The sequence below is a fragment of the Dipodomys merriami genome, unplaced genomic scaffold (genome assembly GCF_024711535.1).
Source record: "Dipodomys merriami isolate MVZ:Mamm:240054 unplaced genomic scaffold, mDipMer1.0.p SCAF_72, whole genome shotgun sequence".
NCBI classification, from domain to species: domain Eukaryota; kingdom Metazoa; phylum Chordata; class Mammalia; order Rodentia; family Heteromyidae; genus Dipodomys; species Dipodomys merriami.
The window spans coordinates 3998955-4019827 of record NW_027206313.1 but is presented as its reverse complement, the minus strand read 5'-3'; the positions used below and the strand labels follow the sequence as shown (position 1 = coordinate 4019827).

At 45.6% G+C, this 20873-nt stretch overlaps 2 protein-coding genes across 2 annotated transcripts in view; both read right to left on the bottom strand.

Moving 5' to 3' along the window:
* LOC138818234 (sorting nexin-24) overlaps window positions 1-2532 on the bottom strand; it is a 100240-nt gene extending 97708 nt beyond the window's left edge. The window contains exon 1 of the mRNA XM_070009254.1: window positions 2444-2532. Within this exon, the coding sequence (XP_069865355.1) occupies window positions 2444-2503 (60 nt within the window). The 5' untranslated portion in view covers window positions 2504-2532. The remainder of the gene's footprint in view (window positions 1-2443) is intronic.
* A 17428-nt stretch (window positions 2533-19960) lies between these two features.
* LOC138818200 (sorting nexin-2) overlaps window positions 19961-20873 on the bottom strand; it is a 42888-nt gene continuing 41975 nt past the window's right edge. The window contains exon 15 of the mRNA XM_070009170.1: window positions 19961-20477. Coding sequence (XP_069865271.1) covers window positions 20427-20477 — 51 coding nt within the window. The 3' untranslated portion in view covers window positions 19961-20426. The remainder of the gene's footprint in view (window positions 20478-20873) is intronic.

Here is a 20873-nt window from a genome sequence, read left to right as displayed (position 1 = left end):
TACCTGTCTGTGAGTTTGTTAGAATGGGGTGTGATTTTATTCTTCCTTGGGGCTGGAGAGACAGGACTGCTAGGGACTGTACTCAGGGCGCCTGCCCAGGAGTTCCAGCACTGGGGAGACTGAGGCAGAGGATCGTGAGTTGGAAGCCAGCCTGGACTACATGGCAAGGTCCTGTCAAGGGCATGCGTGGTAGCTCAGCCTCATCACAAACACAGCCACTAGCAACAGGTCGCAGGAAAACTCTGGGTGGGGGGCCCAGATCTTCTCATTTTAAACAAGTGCTGAAGCCAGGCCCTGGTGGCTCACCCCAGGAGCGAATCCTAGCTACTTAAGAGTCTGCAAGCTGAGGGTTGCGGTTCAAAACCAATCTCACACAGAAAAGTCAGAGAAACTCTTTTTTTTTTCCACCAAAATCACTGAAAAGCCAGAAGCAGAGGTATAGCTGAAGTAACAGAGTGCCAGCCTCAAGTGAAAGTGGAAAAAGCTAAGGGACATCACCGGCCATGAGTTCAAGCCCCCAACACACACACACACACCCCAAACTTATTACACACACACACACCCCAAACTTATTTCTGCTGTTTGTGACTATGGCAACCAACATGATCTTTTCTCTGAAGACGAAGCCCCCTCACCAGACATGTTTTTCTCTTCAAATACAAAAAGATTGCTCCTGGGGCGATACCCGGGAGATAGGTACGGGAAGAGTGGAAGACAGCTAAGCCTTTAGGTTTCCTTGGATGAGTTCCAGTGTGTTGGGGAGTTTCCTGTTGGCAAACTAGGCCAACTCGGCGAACACTGGACCACTGACCAACATCCCTAGCACGAGGATCGTTTGTGTCTATTTTTAAAGACGGAGAGTATCTGGCCACACTTACCAGCCAGAGGAGGAGTTCTATAAATAAGGGTACTACCAGAGCTCCCCGCCCATCCCCATGCCTCGACCCACTTCAAACAAGCAATCTACTTCATCGGAAAGCCCATACACACTCTAGTCTGTTTGTGTGTTTTCTAACCACGGATTTAAGTTCTAAATCTTCCCTCTCCAGTGGGATTTCTAGTAAGAGCAGGGCGCTGGTGGCACACGCCTGTAGTCCTAGCTGCTCGGATCTGCATCCGAGGACTGCGGTTCAAAGCCAGCCCCAGCAGAACGGTCCTTGAAACTCTGGGATTCACTTGGCCAGCGAAGGCCAGGGGAGGCTGCGGCTCGCAGGGAGGAGTGTTAAAAAGCTAAGGACGGGCCCTGGGGCTGCCGCAGCCGCACAGCAATACTAAGACAAGGATGCTTAAGAGTGTCACGCATTGACCGCATTAATACGCCTGATGCGCACTAGTAAGCAAATTAACTGCCGATCAGACGGCAATGCTCCCGCGCTCGGTCCCAGCCTAAGTGTGCAGATGTCCACGGCGCTTCCACAACGGAAACCGCAGCAGCAGAGCCGCGGGCGAGCGCCCGACGGTGACCGGGGGCCGTGCCGTGCCCGCGCGCCCAGCCTCCCGCACAGATCCCCGCGGTGCCCCGCGCGCCCGGCCTCCCGCACGGATCCCCGCGGTGCTGCGCGCGTGCCCAGCCTCCCGCACGGATCCCCGCGGTGCTGCGCGCGTGCCCGGCCTCCCGCACGGATCCCCGAGGCGCAGCGCGCGCGCCCGGCCTCCCGCACGGATCCCCGCGGCGCAGCGCGTGCCCGGCCCCCCCCCCGCACGGATCCCCGAGGCGCAGCGCGCGCGCCCGGCCTCCCGCACGGATCCCCGCGGCGGTGCAGCGCGCGCGCCCGGCCTCCCGCACAGGCCCCGCCCCGCACGGCCCCGCGGCGCAGACCACAGGCCGAGAGGCCGGAGCTCGCAGTGTTAGCAGGTGAAGCGGACGTCCCCGAGGTCGGCCTCCCCGGCCGCGCCGGTGCGGGGCGGGCCCAGGCCCGGGTGGGAAGCAGGTGCTCGCCGGGCCCCGCGTTTGCCATGGCGGGAGGCAGGAGCGAAGGGGAAAAGCTGGGGGAACCGCGCGAGAGCGACCCCAGCCCGCCGGCCCGGGGCGGAGCACCTTCCCGCGGAGGGCGGGCCGCGCGGCGGGGCGGCGGCGGGCGTGCGGGAGGCCGGGCGCGCGGGAGAGCGGCTCCGGCGAGCGGAGGGGGGCGGGCGGGGCGCCGCGGTCCCGGCCGGCGTCGGCCCCGCGGGGGGAGGCGGGACACGAAGGGACCCGCGCGGGGGTCGGGGCGCCCAGGCCGCGGCGCCGGGGAGGGGCGCGTCTCCTAGACGACCGCACGGGGCCGGGGGGGGGGGAGGCCGGGAGGGCCGAGGCCAGGGGGGGAGCTCCGCGGGAGGAGGCCGGAGGGGGGGAGCCCCACGCAGGGCCGGCGGCGGCGGCCCGGCCGCTGCGGGCCCCCGGAGCCCGAGGCCGCGGGCCGCGATGGCGGGGCCCCGGGCGGCCCTCGCGGCGCGCGCCTACCGTGTATCCCCGCTCCAGGTCGCTGTCCTCGTAGCGGAAGGACGGGATGTAGACCTCCATGGCCGCGCCGCCGCCGCCGCCGCCGCCGGGAGGACGAGCGGGAGGGGCTGCGCGCCGGGCCGCCGCCCCGCCTCCGCCGCCGGGCCGCCCCGCCTCCCGGCCCCGGCGCCCGCGTGGCCCCCGCGCCGCGGGCTGGGCGGGAAGGTGCGGGCCGCGGCGTCCGGGGCCGGCGGCGGGGACGGGAGGCGGGGGCTGCGGGCCCGGGGGTGCGGGGAGGGCCGCGAACCGATGGGAAGCGGGGCGCGCGTCCTCGGCGGCGGCGGAGATGTGACCGCCGCGCAGCCCGGGCCTGAAATCTCCGGCCGCTGACGCGACCCGGCCGGAGGGGGGAGGGAGGAGCGGCGCCGCGGGAGGCGGCCGGGCCGGGGTCCTGCGCCGGCGACGCGGAGCTGCGCCTCGGCGGGGTGCGGACCGGAGCCCGGGGCGCGTCCCGGGCCTGCGCTCGGAGTCCACGCGCGGCCGCCGCCGGCCCGGGGAGCTGGGGGGCTGGGGGGACACTGGCATTTCCCTCGGGAGACGTCTGGTTTCGGGAGGTGGCCGGCCTGGAGCGGAGGAGCAGCGTGGCCTCGGCGCGGGCCCTTCCCGCGGCGGACGCGCACTGTTGGGGCGCCCCTGGAACACGAACGCGGCCTGAGGTGAAAGGGGAGCTCTGCTGACCGCCTCTTCTTCCAGATTCTTCCTTCGCTTCCCACCCGCCTCCCACGCCTTCCGTGATCTTCTGTAAAACCAAGCGGGTATCCTGCGTGGGGACGGGGTTGGGGGGTGCAGACCCGGGCCAGAGGGTCCCCCCCAGCGCCCCTGCTCACCACGGTGAGGGGGTGCTGTCTGTGGCATGCCTTTCCAGCCTGTGCCCTAACTCCTGCATGACACCCCCATGTCCTGAGACACTGGTAACCGAATTGACTCCCTTTGGACCCCGACACGGCAGCCCAAGCCAGGCCTGTCGTGGGCTGTGCACTCGGTGCCTTAAAAGCAGAGGCTGGGCCCGTAGTGGTATAGGTGGGCTTGGGGCCACCAGGGTGAGGGGCGGGGGTTGAATATGGCCCAGGGACTTAACCTGCATAGATGAAAGTGGACATGGTTAAAGCTGTTGAAAGAAGCAGCTTGTGGGGTGCTCTTCACAACCCCTGCCAAACGACGGTGATGCATCATGTGGCTGATCTGCTTACCCACTAGGTTTTAGGGTAGCTGCTTTTTAAAACTCCTGCCATGCTGGCCAGGAGGGAGTATATGGGTGGATCCTTGCACACTGCTTGGTAGGGTATAAATTAGTGCAGCCGCTGTGGAAATCAGGATGGAGAATCCTCAAAAAACTACAAAGAGCCGGGTGTTGGTCCTTCACATCTGTAATCCTAGCTCTCCATGAGGCTGAGATCTGAGGATCATGGTTCAAAGCTAGCCTGGAAAGGAAAGGCTGTGAGACTCATATCTCCAGTTAGGCACCACAAAGCTGGAAGTGGAGCTGTGACTCAGGTGGTAGAGCACTAGCCTTGAGCTGAAGAGCTGAGGGACAGCGCCCAGGCCCAGAGTTCAGGCCCGAGACCAACAGACAATAAAAAAAAAAAGGAAAGATAAGTATTACATGTTTTCAGTTGTATGCAAATATAAATTTGTGTGTGTCCTGGAGCTTGAACTCAGGGCCTGGGTACTATCCCTGAGCTTTTTTGCGCAAGGCTAGGGTGCTCTACCACTTGAGCCCCTGCTTCACTTCTGGCTGTATGTGTATGTATGTGTATGTCAATACTAGTCTGGGGACTTGAACTCAGGGCCTGGCACTGTTCCTGAGCTTTTTTTTTTTTTTTTTTTTTTTTTTTGCTAGTGCTCCACTTGAGCCACAGCTCCACTAAAGCTTTTGGGTGGTTAATTGAAAATAAGGGTCTCATGGACTTCCCTGCCTGGGCTGGCTGTGAGCTGCCATTCTATGTCAGCCTCCTGAGTAGCTAGTATTACAGGTATGAGTCATCAGTGCCCAGAAGAATGTAGACTTAGAAAACAAAAGAAACATGCAGCTTAAAGAGGGCTATTTGGAAAGATGAAAGGAACCAGTGGGATGTGTAGAGGGATGAAAGAGGCTGAAGAATGTGTTATGTGTGTGTGCCTGAGAGAGGGAGGGAATGAAACCATTAACATAGGCAAAGAAACCAATACATTCTATAACATATACATAATATGTAAACTAGATCTATGTGCATATACAGAGTGTCACAATGAAATTAATTTAAAAAAATCTTATCACCTGTGTGGCATAGTACCCAACCTATTTTTCTTTTTTTTTTTTTTTTTTTTTTTTTTTTTTTTTTTTTTTTTGTCGGTCGTGGGGCTTGAACTCTGGGCCTGGGCGCTGTCCCTCAGCTCTTCAGCTCAAGGCGAGTGCTCTACCACTTGAGTTACAGCGCCACTTCCGGTTTTCTGGTGGTTTATTGGAGATAGGAGTCTCATGGTCTTTCTTGCCCGGGCTGGCTTTGAACCGCGATCCTCAGATCTCAGCCTCCTGAGTAGCTAGGATTACAGGCGTGAGCCACCAGCGCCCGGCCCAACCTATTTTTCTTGAAAGCTTCTATAATCAGTTAAGTATTCATCTTTACAAAGGCAATAGCACAGAATGAACACTATGGTAGATACTCCTACTTAAGGTCCACTTAAGTTTTATTTATAATAACCCCCATGTGGAAGTGCTGTGTACAAGAAGATGCAATAGGACTTGAACGCAACAAGCTCTGTTTCTGGTTTTTATTTTCAAGGTAATGATAGCCAATGATGACAGGAAACCCTCCCAACAATTTCAAGACTGGTTAGGACTGGAGCTGTCACCCAGGACTGTAGTCATGCAGTCCTTCAGCCTCAGGTGCTGACCACACATTTTGGTTGGGTGTCTTCTGTTTTTCTTCTTTGAATAGGATCTCAGCTTTACTCTGGCTGGCCTTGAACTTCTGACCTCAAGCCCCACTCCTGCCTTAACCTGAATAGCTGGAAATGCAGGCACACAGCACTCTATTGGCCTGACCAAACTTTAGTGTGTTTTCTATTCTACCCTTCCCCAACAACCTGCCAATAATCTGGATGTATTTTTGAAATGGAATGGCTCCGTCGTTTACCTGCTAGACTTGAGACTAAAATGTGTAAGCCCATCAAGATACTTGGCAGTTACACTAATAAAAATCTATTTTCTGTATCCACTCGCTGTGTATAATTTGTTCTTCCTCTACGGAAAACAAGCTCATCATTGTGTTCATTGTGTTCTTAAGGAGCTACCAGCCAAGTCATAAAGAGCAATATTCTTGAAACGAATGGCTCATATTTGTAATCCTAGCTACTGCAGAAGTTGAGATCTGGAAGGCTGCAGTTTGTGAGGATTGCCCTGTAAAGTTAGAAACCCTGTGAAGCATTTTTTTTTCTTTTTTTCTTTTTTTTTTTTTTTTTTTGTCAGTTATGGAGCTTGAATTCTGGGCGTAGGTACTGTCCCTGAGCTCTTCAGCTCAAGGTGAACGCTCTACCACTTGAGCTGTAGTGCCACTTCTGGTTTTCTGGTGGTTAATTGGAGAAATGAGTCTCATGGATGTTCCTGCCTGAGCTGGCTTTGAACCAGATCCTCAGATCTCAGCCTCCTGAGTAGCTAGGATTACAGGCATGAACCACCAGCACCTGGCTGCCCGTGAGATTATCTCCAGTTAAGCACCCAAAAAAGCTAGAATGTTGCTGTTGCTCAGAGCGGTAGAGTGCTAGCCTGGACAAAAAAAGTCCACTAGACTGCATCTCCAATTAACCAGCAAAAAGTCAAACTGGAGGTGGGCTCAAATGGTAGATGACCATTGTGGTTAAATCAGGAAAAGAACCTGGCTAGATAATCAAGGCAAAGGCCCCTTCCATAGAGGTTCAGCATCCTCCACCATGGCACACCCCTAGACATCACATCACGATGGCCTTGAGCAGTCACACATGTAGGACTCTGGGCATCACATCATGGCCCAATGCCCTGGAAGACTTGTATGTGAAGAATGAACTGATTGGACCTGAGGTGTATGGCACCAGCAGCAGCCAGTCAGAGGGGCTAAAGAATGCAGGAAGAGCTCGTGAAGGCTGCATCGAGCCTCTGATTGGGTCTGAGGACTGATATGGGCCACAGAGTGTCCAATGATCTTGATCATGTAGTTACCTCCTACAGACACCTTATTGACTCATATACAAAGCACTCCAGGCACTGTCCTCCCTTGGAATCCCTTCCATCTTGTCAGAGCTCTGCCAATATTTTTCTTTGATATATCTTTGCCATTTAACTTCTCCCTGTGTTGATGGACTTCCAGAAAATTGCAACAAAGGACTCCAATATTGGATTTTTTTCAGTTTCACTAGCAAATGTGAGGCCCTGAGTGCAAACTCCAGTGCCAGGAAAGATAAAAACTAGCTAGGTACCAGTCGTGCACGCCTGTAATCCTAGCTACCCAAAAGGCTGAGATTTGAGGATCATAGTTCAAAGCCAGCTCTGGCAGGAAAGTGCATGAGACTCATCTCAGTACCCTAGACCTGAGTTCAAGCCCTAGGACAGACACCAAAAAACTTACATATGTATAATTAAAAATAAAATAGCAGTTATAATCTTAAATATTACATATGGTATAATAAAAGATCACAGACAACAAATAACTATGAAATTATTAATAATTAGAAGAGCTTCAGTTTTAACCAAGTTCTGTGAGTTCACCCAAAAGGAGAAAAAAAAATCATAGGACCAAAGTAAGAGAATATGGCAAATATTTTATTGTTCCCAGCAATATTTTAGTGTGACTTTACCATCTACAACAGGATATGTAACTCTTTCCTCAGAACATTAATATAAATAAATGGAGTTGGGCTGGTGGCTCATGCCTGTAATTCTAGCTAATCAGGTAGCTAAGATCTGAAGATTCAAGTCCCAAGCAGGAAAATCCTAAGACTTGTATCTCCAATTAACCAGTACAATGACAGAAGTGAAGCTATGGCTCAAGTGATAGAGTATAAGCCTTGAGTAAAAGTAAGAGAGAGCACCCAGGCCTTGAGTTCAAGTCCTAGCATCAGCATAAATAAATAAATAAATAAATAATGGAGCTGAAAGTATGGCTCAATTGATATAGTGTTAGTTGAGCAAAAGCATGTCTTGGAGTTCAAAACCTCATAAGATAAATAACCAACTAATTGATACTATAAATATCTGGAAATTGCCAGGTGTCAGTGGCTCCCATCTGTAATCCTAGCTACTCAGGAGACTGAGATCTGAGGATCATGGTTTGAAGCCAGCCCTGGCAGCAAAGTCCATAAGACTCATCTCCAATTAACCACCAGAAAATAGCAACAAGCCAAGCCCCAACCTAGTTGACAGAAACAAATAATCAAAATTAAATCAGAAATAAATGAGGGTCTAAAAAAAAATAAAAAGAATCAACAAATAATTGGTTCTTTGGAAAAAAATCAAAAAAATTGACAGACTCAGCAAATCTGACAAAAAAAATCAAAACACACTCATATAAAATTAAATACGAAGCTGGGTGCTGGTGGTTTATGCCTGTAATCCTAGCTACTCAGGAAGCTAATATCTGAGGAATGTGCTTCAAAGCCAGCCCGGGTAGGAAACTCCATGACACTCTTATCTCCAATAAACCACTAGAAAACCGGAAGTGACACTGTGGCTCAAGTGGTAGAGCGCTCACTTTGAGCTGAAGAGCTGAGGAACAACACCCAAGCCCAGAGTTCAAGCCCCATGACCGACCCCCTCCCCCCAAAAAAATATGAAAACATCACGACAGTTCAGAACAGTATAAGGGAATACTTTGCAAACCTTTATGCTAACAAATTGGAGAATGGAAGAAATGGAAGAATTCCTAGTGAATATTGATAAACCCAAACTAAACCAAGGAGACTTAAACCAACTAAAAAGATCCATAACAAGTAATGAAATAAAAATAGCAATAAAAGACCTCCCACTGAAGAAAAACCCAGGACCAGATGGATTCACAGCTAAATTCTATAAGGCCATCAGAGGAGAACTCTCTCCAAATACTCCTCAAACTCTTCAATGAAATTGAAAGATCACTACCAGACTCATTCTATGAAGCTAGTATAACCCTTATCCCCAAACCAGACAGGGACTCATCAAAGAAAGAGAACTATAGACCTATTTCTTTGATGAACATCGATGCAAAACTTCTCAACAAAGTTCTGGCCAACTGAATTCAACAACAAATAAATTATACACTATGACCAAATGAGATTCATGCCAGGGATGCAAAACTGGTTCAATATATACAAATCAATGTAATTCAACACATCAATAAAATCAAGGACAAAAACCGCATGATCATCTCAATAGATGCAGAAAAAGCATTTGACAAGATCCAACACCCCTTTAGGATGAAAGCTCTGGAGAAACTAGGAATGCATGGAACATTCCTCAATATAATAAAGGCTATATATGACAAACCTACAGCTAGCATTATATTTAATGGTGAAAAGTTAAAATCATTTCCTCTAAAATCAGGAATGAGACAAGCATGTTCACTCTCTACACTCCTCTTCAATACTGAAATTCCTAGTAAGAACATTAAGACAGGAGAAAAACATAGAGATGATCCAAACAGGGAAAGAAATGTTTATCCCTCTGCAGATAATATGATCCTGTATTTAAAGAATCCCAGATTCCTCTCACAAGTCACTTGAGCTGATCTTAAACCTTGGCAAAGTAGCAGGGTATAAAATTAACCCACACAAATCAGTAGTTTTTCTTTTGCCAACAAAGAAGAGACTGAAGAGACTGAAATCAGGACAGCAACCCCATTTGTAATAGTCTCAAAACAAAATAAAACAACCTGAACAGTGTAAGAATTAAGTTAACCAAAGCTGTGAGGACCTCTATGATGAAAACTTTAAAAACCTGAAAAGAGGAAATTAAAGCAGATTTAAGGACATGGAAAAACCTTCCATGCTCCTGGACTGGTAGGATTAATATGAAAATGGCAATACTGTCCAAAGCTTTCTACAAATTCAGTGCAATATCCCATCAAAATCCCAACAACATTCTTCACTCATATACAAGGAGCAATCTAAAGATTCATATGGAGGGCTGGGAATATGGCTTAGTGGTAGAGTGTTTGCCTTGTATGTATAAGGAAGGCCCTGGGTTCGATTCCTCAGCACATAAGCACATAAGCAGAAAAAGCTGGAAGTGGCACTGGGCTCAAATGGTAGAGTGCTAGCCTTGACCGGAAGAGCTGAGGGACAGCTCCCAGGCACAGAGTTCAGGCCTCATGACCGACCAAAAAAAAAAAAAAAGAATCATATGGAATAATAGAAGACCCCTAACAGCAAAAACAATCCTTAGCAGGAAGAACATGCTGGAAGAATATCAATACCAAACTTCAAACTCTATTACAAAAATGTAGTTTTAAACACAGCTTGGTATTGGCACAAGAATAGGCCTGAGAACCAATGGAATAGAAGATCCAGAAATGAACCCACAGACCTATAGCCACTTAACATTTGATAAGGGATCCAAAACCACAGGATGGAAGAAAGACAGCCTCTTCAACAAATGGTGCTTGCAGAATTGGCTATTCACATGCAGAAAACTGAAGCTAGATCCTTGTATATCAGCCTGAACTAGAATCAATTCCAAATGGATCAAAGACCTCAATGTAAGACCAGATACCCTGAAAATATTACAAGAAGAGATAGAGGATACACTAAGGCTCCTTGGCACAGGTCAAAACTTAAAGATCCAGAAACACAAATCAAAGAAATGCTAGATAAATGGGATTGCACTAAACTGAATTGTTTCTGCATGGCAAAGGACATAGCTAGCAAGACAAATAGCCCACAAAATAGGAGAAGATCATTACGAGCTGTGCATCAAACAAGGGCCTCATATCTAAAAGAAACTTAGAGCTCAAAAAAAAAAAACACTCCCCAAAACAAGCCTTCAAAGAAGTATCAACCCAATTAATAAATGGGCTAAAGACTTAGATGTCTCAGGGGAAGAAGTAAGAATGGCAAATAGACACATGAAGAAATGTTTAACATCTCTAGCCATAAAAGAAATGCAAGTCAAGACTACATTGAGATTTTACCTCACCTGTTAGAATGGCCATCATCAAGAAAACAAACAATAACAAATACTGATGGAGATGTGGCCAAAAGGGAACACTAGTACAATGTTGATGAGAATGTAAACTTGTTCAACCATTATGAAAAGCAGTATGGAGGTTCCTCAAAAGACTAAATATAGAGCTCCCCTATGACCAGCAATCCCACTGGGCATTTATTCAAATGACCACAAACCAGGGTACACTAAAGCCACTAGCACAACCATGTTTATTGTAGCACTGTTTACCATAGCTAAGATAGGGAATCAACCCAGATGCCCTTCAGTGGACAAATGGATCAAGAAAATGTGGTATACACACAATGGAATTCTAGGATTCCATCAGGAAAAAATAACATTGCCCCATTCATAAGAAAATGGAACAACTTGGGAAAAATTCTATTAATCCAGATAAGCATGGCCCAAAGAAACATAGGTTTCCCTTGTTTGTAATAGTTAGAATGTGCATATAAATCTACAATTAAAGCCAATGGACAGTAAAAAACAAAAAAATTGCACTTGGACATGATAAACAGTATTCTAAACATTCACATAGAACAAAGGAGGATATTCTTAGGATCACAAGGGCTCAATAGGTATGTGCAGATGATTGTATAAAAAGATGCTTATCAAAATGAACTCCAAGAAACAGAAACAAGAGGTTTTTTTTTTTTTTTGGGGTCCGGTCGTGGGTCCTGAACTCTGGGCCTGGGCGCTGTTCCTCAGGTCTTCAGCTCAAGGCTAGCGCTCTACCACTTGAGCCACAGCGCCACTTCCGGCTTTTTTTTTTTTTTTTGCTTATGTGGTGCTGAGGAATCGAACCCAGGGCCTTGAGCATGCAAGGCAAGCGCTCTACCACTGAGCCACCTTCCCAGCCCCAGAAACAAGAGGTTTTTATTGTGCTGTTTTCAGTTGTCCCCCTCCCAACCTTTGTCTCTGTTTTTGGTTTCTGTACCCTTTGTCTTGTAAGTTTGTTTTGGGGAGAAGAAGCACAGAAATAGTGGGATAAAGGGTGAATTAATTCAGCAGGGATACTCACTAGACAATGTGTTGGAAATGAACGATATAACCTAGGTAAGGAGGGAGGTTGACAGCGAAAAAATTGGGAGAAAATGATGGAAGGTTGACACTGTTCAAAAAGAAACATATTCATTACCTGACATATCATTGTAACCCCTCTGTACATCACCTTTACAACAAAATTTTTTTAAAAAAAGAACTCAGAGACAGTGCCTAGGCCCAGAGTTCAAGTCCCCAAACTGACAAAAATAAAAATATAAAAAAAAACTGGGAAAAAACCATATAAATGATACCATATTAAAATAACCTATAAATGAGGTGTATAGTATATACAATATATAATATATAAATTATAGGCATATATAATACATATATAAAACAGTGAACAGCTAGTGCTTGCTAATATAAGAAAAAATGCATGAGAAAAATAAAATTCAATTGGAATCTGGGTATTTGATCCTTATATTAAAAGTACCACATTTACCTTGTACTGAGTAGAAATATATACTGGTGCAAACTTTTTTTTTTTTTTTTTTTTGGTTGGCCTGGGGTTTGAACTCTGGGCCTGGGCGCTGTCCCTCAGCTCGTCAGCTCAAGGCTAGCGCTCTATCACTTGAGCCACAGCGCCACTTCTCTGGTGCAAACTTCTTAATAAACTATTTTAGCCAGGCGCCAGTGGCTCATGCCTGTAATCTTTGCTACTCAGGAGGCAGAGATCTAAGGATTTTGCTTCAAAGTCAGCCCAGGCAGGAAAGTTCCTGAGACTCTTATTTCCAATAAACCACCAGAACACTGGAAGTGGCTCTGTGGCTCAAGTGGTAAAGTGCTTGTCTTGAGCTGAGGGACAGAGCCCAGGCCCAGAATTCAAGTCCCATGACTGGCACCCCCCGCGCCCCCAAAAGACTTGTAAAGTTCATCAAAGTTTCAATGACTGCTTTACACGATTCAACATTCAGTTATGAGAGTAGCTATACATGGAATCGAGGTACGCCTCAGTGGGAAAGCTTCAGCCCCGAGAGCCTAGTTATTCCTCAAACAAGACTATGATGGCAGACAGACCACACAACTGTTCTGCAAGTGGGCGTCAGCGTCACCTATGAGCTAGAGATCAGGAGGCTCCATCCTCCTTCAACCTAGGGGACTTACAAGAAGGTAGTTCTCACCAGAACTTTCAAGTATGGGTTGGTTAGCCATAGGTGTCACCTGCTTTGAATCCTAGCTACTCAAAAAGCTGAAATCTGAGGATTATAGTCTGAAACCAGCCCCGAAAGGAGTCTCTGAGACTCTTATTTCCAATAAACCACTAAAATAAATGCATAAAAAATCCAAAAACTGGAAGTGGAGCTTTGACTCAAGTGGTACAGTGCTAGCTTTGAACAAAATAAGGTCAGGTACTGTGCACCTAGGCCCTGAGTTCAAGCTCTAGGACCAGCAGCAAAAACCAAAAGATGAAAAGTAGATGTGGCTCAAGTGGTAGATTGGCAGCCTTGGGTGAAAAAACGAAGGGAGAGCATGAAGCCCTAAGTTCAAGCCCCAGTACAGGTACAAACAATAAATAACTGAATAACTAAACTATATGTGAGATTAAACAACTGATAAAGGAGAAGTTTCCCAATAACGAGATAGAGCCTGCTCATGAGACGAGACAATAGATGGGTGAAGGGTAAGTTCACGTCTGCAGGCTCTAGGGAGCCTGTCCATTTTTGGGGGGGGGGGTGGGGGTCCAGTCGTGGGGCCTGAACTTGGGGCCTGGGCGCTGTCCCTCAGCTCTTCAGCTCAAGGCTAGCACTCTACCACTTGAGCCTCAGCCCTACTTCTGGCTTTTTCTGCTTATGTGGTGCTGAGGAATCAAATCCAGGGCCTCATGCTTGCAAGGCAAGCGCTCTACCACTGAGCCACCTTCCCAGCCCCGGGCCTGTCCATTTCTGATGGGTGCTCTGAAGGAAGGTCAACTTGGCAGCAGGGCACTACAACAGGCACAGCAGAGACTATGGTAGGAAAGTGCTTCACAGGAAACTTCAGATAGTTCTGTAGAACTGTCTTAAGATCTCGATACAGGATGAGAGGGGAAAGGGCTTCAGACAGCATCACTTCAGGGAGGTCTCAGCAAAATTATGACTCCTAGACAATATAATCGTGAATACCCGTGTTGGCTTTGTCTGTTATGGGGAATTGTGAAAATTGGGCAGTACTGAAGTTTGAACTAGGGCCCCTTGTGAGGGTATACTTGAACCACCTCCAAGGCCTTTTCATTGTTCAGAAATGGTCTCACATTTTTGCTAGGGGCTGGCCTCAGATTAAGGGCCTCCTACGTGTTCCTCCCACCTCCAACTCCTGAACAGTCAGGATTACAGCAGTTTTCACCATACTCAAGTTTTTGTTTTGTAGGTCATGGAGCTTAAACTCAGGGCCTGGGGGCTGTTCCTGAGCTTTTTTGCTCAAGACTAGGACTCTGCCCCTTGGATCCACAGCATCACTTCTGCCTTTTTCTGAGTACTTTATTGGAGACAAGAGACTCCTGGACTTTCCAACCTGGGCTGGCTTTGAACTGCAATTCTCAGATCTCAGCTTCCTGAGTAGCTAGGATTACAGGCGTGTGAGCCACCAGTGCCTGGTTCAAACTTTTAAAAAAAAAGTTTTCTTTTTTCCAAATCTCCCAGGTTCAAACCTCGATCCTGTATCTCTGCCTCCTGAGCAGCCAGGATTACAGGTATGTGCTGCCACACCCGGCTGAGACTGGGATACACTTTAATGGAAATGTACTATCTAAGTTTAGTCAAAGACTGCTCCATGTAAGGTGTACACTTGGGGCGGGGGGGGGGGGGGGGCGGAGATGGGAGGGTCATGCATTTGAGACCAGCCAGGGCTAGAGCAAGACCTTGTCTCAACACAAAACAAGCAATACCAAAAAGCTTACACACAATTACTGTACCTGCTATAGAAATACATTTGTATAGATACATTTGAATAGGTATAATAGGAAACAATAGTTCAATGAAATGCTGATTTGGAAATATAAAGCGAGAAAGTAAAACACTAAAACTAGAGTTATGTGTATGTGTGTTTTTACCAGTACTGGGCCTCAAACTCATGGCCTGAGCACCATCCCTGAGCCTCTTTCTCAAGGCTAGCGCTCTACCAATTGAGCCACAGCAACACTTCCAGCTTCTTCTCTTTATGTGGTACTGAGGAACTGAATTCAGAGCTTCATGCATGGTAGGCAAACACCCTACCACTAAGCCACATTCCCAGCCCAAAACCAGAATTTTTGAGACTTGACTATAGAAGCAATAAGAAGGCAGTTTGTTTAAATTGTCTAGGTGTTTATTAAAGTTACACACACACAAATTTAAAATAGAGCTTGTTTCCCCTCAAAGTAGTCCCTTAGTATTCCCCATTATGTCCTTAATGAAAAAAATATTTATCTGCATATCAAAATATGATTTTACCTTGCTTGCCTTTAAAAACTTTTAAAATATTTTTATTGACACCAATTAATGGTACAGGAAGTTTCATTTTTAACAAGTCCACTTATGTACACAATGTTTGTTGGCCCAAAGCACCCTCTGCCATTCCTCCTCCTCCTCCCTTCCCCACCAGTCTTATTGATTGGCTTTAATTACAAGCTTTGTATTTCACCAGTTAAGAAGAGTATTCAATTTTCAGAGATTGGTGTGTATATGTATGCTAGTCCTGGGGCTTGATCTCAGGGCCTGGGCACAGTCCTTGAACTTTGTACCACTTGAGCCACAGCTCCACTTCTGGCTTTGTTGTTGTTAGTTGGAGGTATGACTTTCCTGCCCTGACTGACTTTGAACTGTGATCCTCAGATCTTTGCCTCCTCAGTAGCACCTGGCTCAGATTTCTTCTAAAGTGTGTGATGGGAAGATGAGCATGTAAAAATTTTCATTTCTTCCTGGACAGCAAGTACAATATCCATGCTTTCTAGAATGTTCTATTGGCAGCTTCTGAAGCAACAATCATGTCCCAAAGGGCTTAGAATTCTACGCAGCAGATTTCAAACAAAAATTCTGAAGAGCTTATCATACATTGAAGAATGTTCACGCATGACTAATACAAAGTCTGAGACGAGGAATAATCAGATCAACCACAATCTAAGTGCTGGATCTGCTGCTTTATTTCTAAATTGAGACCCAACTGTGGTCCTTTCCTTCTAGGAATGCACTGGTATCATTTGATCAATGCACACTGCAAAAATCATGCTCCATACAGTCATCTACCTACATTGTACCTGACAGTCTCGTTTCTAGAGCTCCTAAACTGTGGGTCCCCTCCCCCACTTTTCCCTGGGGATTAAACCTGGGCCCTGATAAGCACCACCTGAGTCTTTCCCCTAGTCCTTATATTTAAGTCAGGTTTAATTCCCATGTCTGCTCAATTACCTACCCTTTCAGTAACTTGAAACTATATCCTTTACTGGAAAAGTTAGGAATTTAAGGTAAGAGATGGTACTTCTATTGTCCTTATTCAATACTTAAAAGAAAGATGATTACAGATATCATGCATATGCCTTGGCTGTGATGTAACTTGGAATTATACGAATGCATACATTTATTTCCCCTCCTCATCCCAGGGCTCTCTCCCTGTCTGCACTCAGGAGAGTATGGCATGGCTCGTGCAGGGGCTGGGAGGCATGAGGCTCCCACCAAGCTTAGTCACACCCACGTTTAGCACAAAATGCAGACCTGATTACTTTCCACATTAGAATTACAGACTTCTTAAAGAAATGTAGTTAGACACCCGTGTCTCACACTTCTCATTCCAGCTACTCAGGAGGCTGAGATGAGGAACATGGTTCAGAGCTACTCTGGGCAGAAGTCTTTCCAGTTAACACCAGAAAGTCAGAAATGGAGCTGTGATTCAAGTGGTGAAATGCTAGCCTTGAGCAACAAAGCTCAAGGACAGCACCTAGCCCTGAGTTCAAGCCTCTGGGACTGGCACACATACACATAAAGGAAAATCTTTACTTCTCTACTCATCTTTCTTTAAAGGAACCAATTGTATTAAGAAGCTTATTAAGTTTGTACTTAAAAATCACTATGAAACACTTCATTCATACAAAGAATTTGAGTACTAGATCTGAATAAACAAGAGTGATTCATATAAATATGTATAAAACCAGCTAAATAGTTGAGAATTTTAGTTCAAAACTTGTTTATAAATCAGTAATTATTTCTGAACAATAATTTTCTGGGATGGGTTTACAAATTACTAAAGGATGACTCTAATGCAACTTTTACAATACAGTCTTTTGAATAACGCTCTTAAATAGTCAAGGAAGGACTTTATTTTTTTTGGTCCAGTCGTGGGGCCTGAACTCTGGGCCTGGGCGCTGTCCCTCAGCTCTTCAGCTCAAGGCTAGCGCTCTACCACTTGAGCCACAGCGCCACTTCCGGCTTTTTTCTTTTTGCTTATGTGGTGCCGAGGAATCAAATCCAGGGCCTCAGGCACGCAAGGCAAGCGCTCTACCACTGAGCCACCTTCCCAGCCCCTCAAGGAAGGATTTTAATGCCTCATTTGTCACTGGGAAAATTAGTTTTAATTTGTGTCGATCTTTCCTCCTTTGAGTATTGTTTGTATTCAATAAAATGTTGATAACTTCTTATGCAATACAGTATTACAACTTTTTTAAAACTTAGAACAACAAAAACATTTAAGCTGGGTGCTGAAGGCTTATACTTGTAATTTTAGGTACTCAAGAAACTGATTATGAGGATCTTCGTTTAAAGCCAGCCTGGACAGGAGAGTCTATGACATTTTTATCTCAATTAACCAGCAAAAAGCCAGAAGTACAGCTATGGTTCAAGTGGCAAAATGCCAGCTTTTAGCAAAAAAGCTAAGAGACAGCTTCCAGGTCCTGAGTTCACCAGTACTGGCAAAACAAAACACTTGTTAGTAATTTGATTTCCCACACATTAGGCTATAATTATTTTTTGGTACTGATACTAGAATTCAGGGACATACTGCTATGCTGGTGTTCTATCACTTGAGCCACGCAACCTCCCTTATTTTTCAGATAGGATCTTCTGAACTTTTCTGCTTAGTCTGGCCTTGGACCACAATCCTTCTTCTCAGCCTTCCAGGTAGCTAGATTATAGGCGTAACTACCAGCACCCGGCTATAGGCCTGATTTACCTGACAGGAAGTTGTCTTTGATTAGAATTTGATGTTATAGAATATTTATGCTGAAATTTTGTATTAAAAAAACTACTTAAGGCACTTGCAGGTCCAAGAATTTTATCAACTTGTTTTTCTGGAATTGAGGCATGATAGGCCACACAACCACAAAGTATCAGAAGCCAGACTGAACACAGTCATCTTGTTCTACTCCTTTATGCTAGGTTGCTTAACAAGTAATATTCTCATTTTTTAAAAAAACAATATTGAAATTTAAATCTATAAATTAGAAAATTTTAAGTGACTATCTGTAATACATTTTACAGATGTGCACAGGAGAGAAGACAGGCAGAGTATTCAGATATTCAACCCGGTTCCAGTGCTGGCGGATGGTCGAGGGGCTTAGGTAATTGACCGCAGTCAGTATTCTTTTATCTTCTGGTAAATGCGGATTGGAATGGCATCTAGAATGGAGTCATGGGGGCTCACTGCAGTTGTATCAAGCTGGAAAATGTTTACCACATTACTTGTGGCTAATAGATACTGCAGCGAATGTACCCAAGATAACCAGAAGATTCTAGCTTGAACAACTTACTGTACCAAGTGGTCAGATGGCCAGAGGGGCCAACACGTCATTCCAGACACCCGGTATTTGGCTAAGTCCATCTTCCTTTTAGTATTAATGGGGTATCAAGACAGCACCTGATGGAGACACTTCTCAAAGCTACCATTTCCAGCAGAACATTAGTTTGTACCCTTTCTGCTTCAATTTCTTCCAAGGGCAGCATCTGTTTTGTATTTTCTCATCATTTTTTTTCTTCCCGTTTAATTAACCAAGCCCTCTTCTGGGTTGTACATGCATGGGTGTGAAGAACACCCACACAGCATTCTTAATATTTCAGCTAACACAGATGTTGTGGACACTGTGAGATATTCTCCATATAAGCTACAAGAGGGTAAGATTTAGTTTCAAATACGTATTTCTTTGCAAGAGAAGGGGTTTATTTTTACTTTCACATAGCTCAGACTCACAATCCTTCTGTCCTAGCCTCCTGAGTGTGGGTTTTTAAACATGCACAATCATGTTCACTCCAGAAAATTAACAGTTTTTTTTTGTTTGTTTTTTTTTGGGTCCGGTCGTGGGGCCTGAACTCTGGGCCTGGGCGCTGTCCCTCAGCTCTTCAGCTCAAGGCTAGTGCTCTACCACTTGAGCCACAGTGCCACTTCCGGCTTTTTTCTTTTTGCTTATGTGGTGCTGAGGAATCGAACCCAGGGCCTCATGCATGCAAGGCAAGCGCTCTACCACTGAGCCACCTTCCCAGTCCAGAAAATTAATGTTTTTAAAATCAACAATAGTGACAGTCACCACTTAAATCTTCACTAGCGTTAAGAACTGGATAACAGCCATGTGAACAAGCCAGCCGAAGGGCGAGAGGGCTGTGAAAGGCAGCGAGCCCTGCGCCAGCGGCACACTGACCTGGGCTGTCCTTGGTTACCCCACATCATGGTAAAGGGCAGCCTGGGCACCGCCCAACTCAAGTATGAACACAGATGATCGACTTCTAGCTTCAAATTAGAAATGCAAATAACAGGCAAGGAATATGTGGATAAATCAATCTTGGATTTGAAGAAAGTAGAAGATCGAGCTGTAATCCTAGCTACTCAAGAGGCTGAGGTCTGAGGACTCTAATTTGAAGGGGTGGGGGGGGTGTGGGGGGAGACAGTAAAGTGTATAAGCCTTACCTGCAATTAACCAGCAAAAAGCCTGAAGTGGAGCTGTGGCTCTAATGGCAGAGTAGCCTTGGGGGAAAAAGCTTAAGAGACAGAGTTGAAGCACCAGAAATGGCATTCACACACAAAAACAGAAGACTGGTAAAATCCCTGCTACTTAAAATAGATGCACAGAAACACAAATTTTTCTGAATTCCTAAACTGGGCATTTAAAATAGGGATGGATTTAAAAAAAAGCAAAGAGAATCATTCAGTATTTCCAGAGGTAAGCTTTGATTTATAATGGTTCCATAAGACAAAGTTTCATTTAGTCATATATAATTCATTGCATTTCACTATTTTTCTGTTACTTAAAATAATTAAGGAATTACAGTATTAATTATATACATTTAGAAGTATTCCTTCCTGTTTAAAAAAAATCCCTAAATTGTTCACATACCCAAATAATTTGTTACTAGTACTTCACAAGGAATATCATTTTTATTATGTAATCACAAAATCATAATTTCTGTACAGGAATGTAAGTGAACATTAATCAATTCATTGATAACTCACTTCATAAAGAGGACAAACACTACAGAACATATTATAAAGAAAAATATTGAAAAATTTTCTGGCCTTGCAATGCACTTTTTAGTGCAAGTATTTAAGACATAACAGTGTTCAATTCAGCAAAATATTGCAGAATGTCATGCCACAGTCCACTTGATTCAGAGGGTGAGGACATGCAGCTTGTCATAAAACATCAGAGTGTCTATATATATATATATATATATGTATGTATTTATATATATATATGTAAAAAACCACATGTGATTCATAAAATATATAGTGGTTTATTTAGATGGTTTTAAATGATTTCACTGTAGAATGCAGCGTAACTGGAACAAACATCCACTGTCTTCTTAACAGGATTAATTTTTATTGCTAGGCAATGGCTTTGGCTTCAGGTAGGAATGCCTCCCAGTATTTTATCAGCTGTGAATGACAAGAAAAGTAACATTCTCATTACTTTTATGACATTTTAATGCATATATTCCATAAGACAGTTAAAGACGTCTATTGAGCTAGCTAACATGACTAACATAATGTCTGGTACTTCTTTTCTTGCTTATTGTTTTGTTTTGTTGGGGTCTTTTTGCTTGGTTATGGGGCTTAAACTCAGGGCCCTGGGTGCTTTACCACTTTGAGCCACAGCTCTACTTCTGGTTTTTGGTAGTAAATTGGAGATGAGTCTCACAGAAGTTCTTGCCCTGGCTGGCTTTGAACCATGATCCTCAGATAGCATCCTCTTTAGTAGTTAGGATCATGGGTGCAAGCCACTAGTGCCCAGCTTGCTTCTTCTTTTGAGACAAGATCTCGCTATGTTCTTTT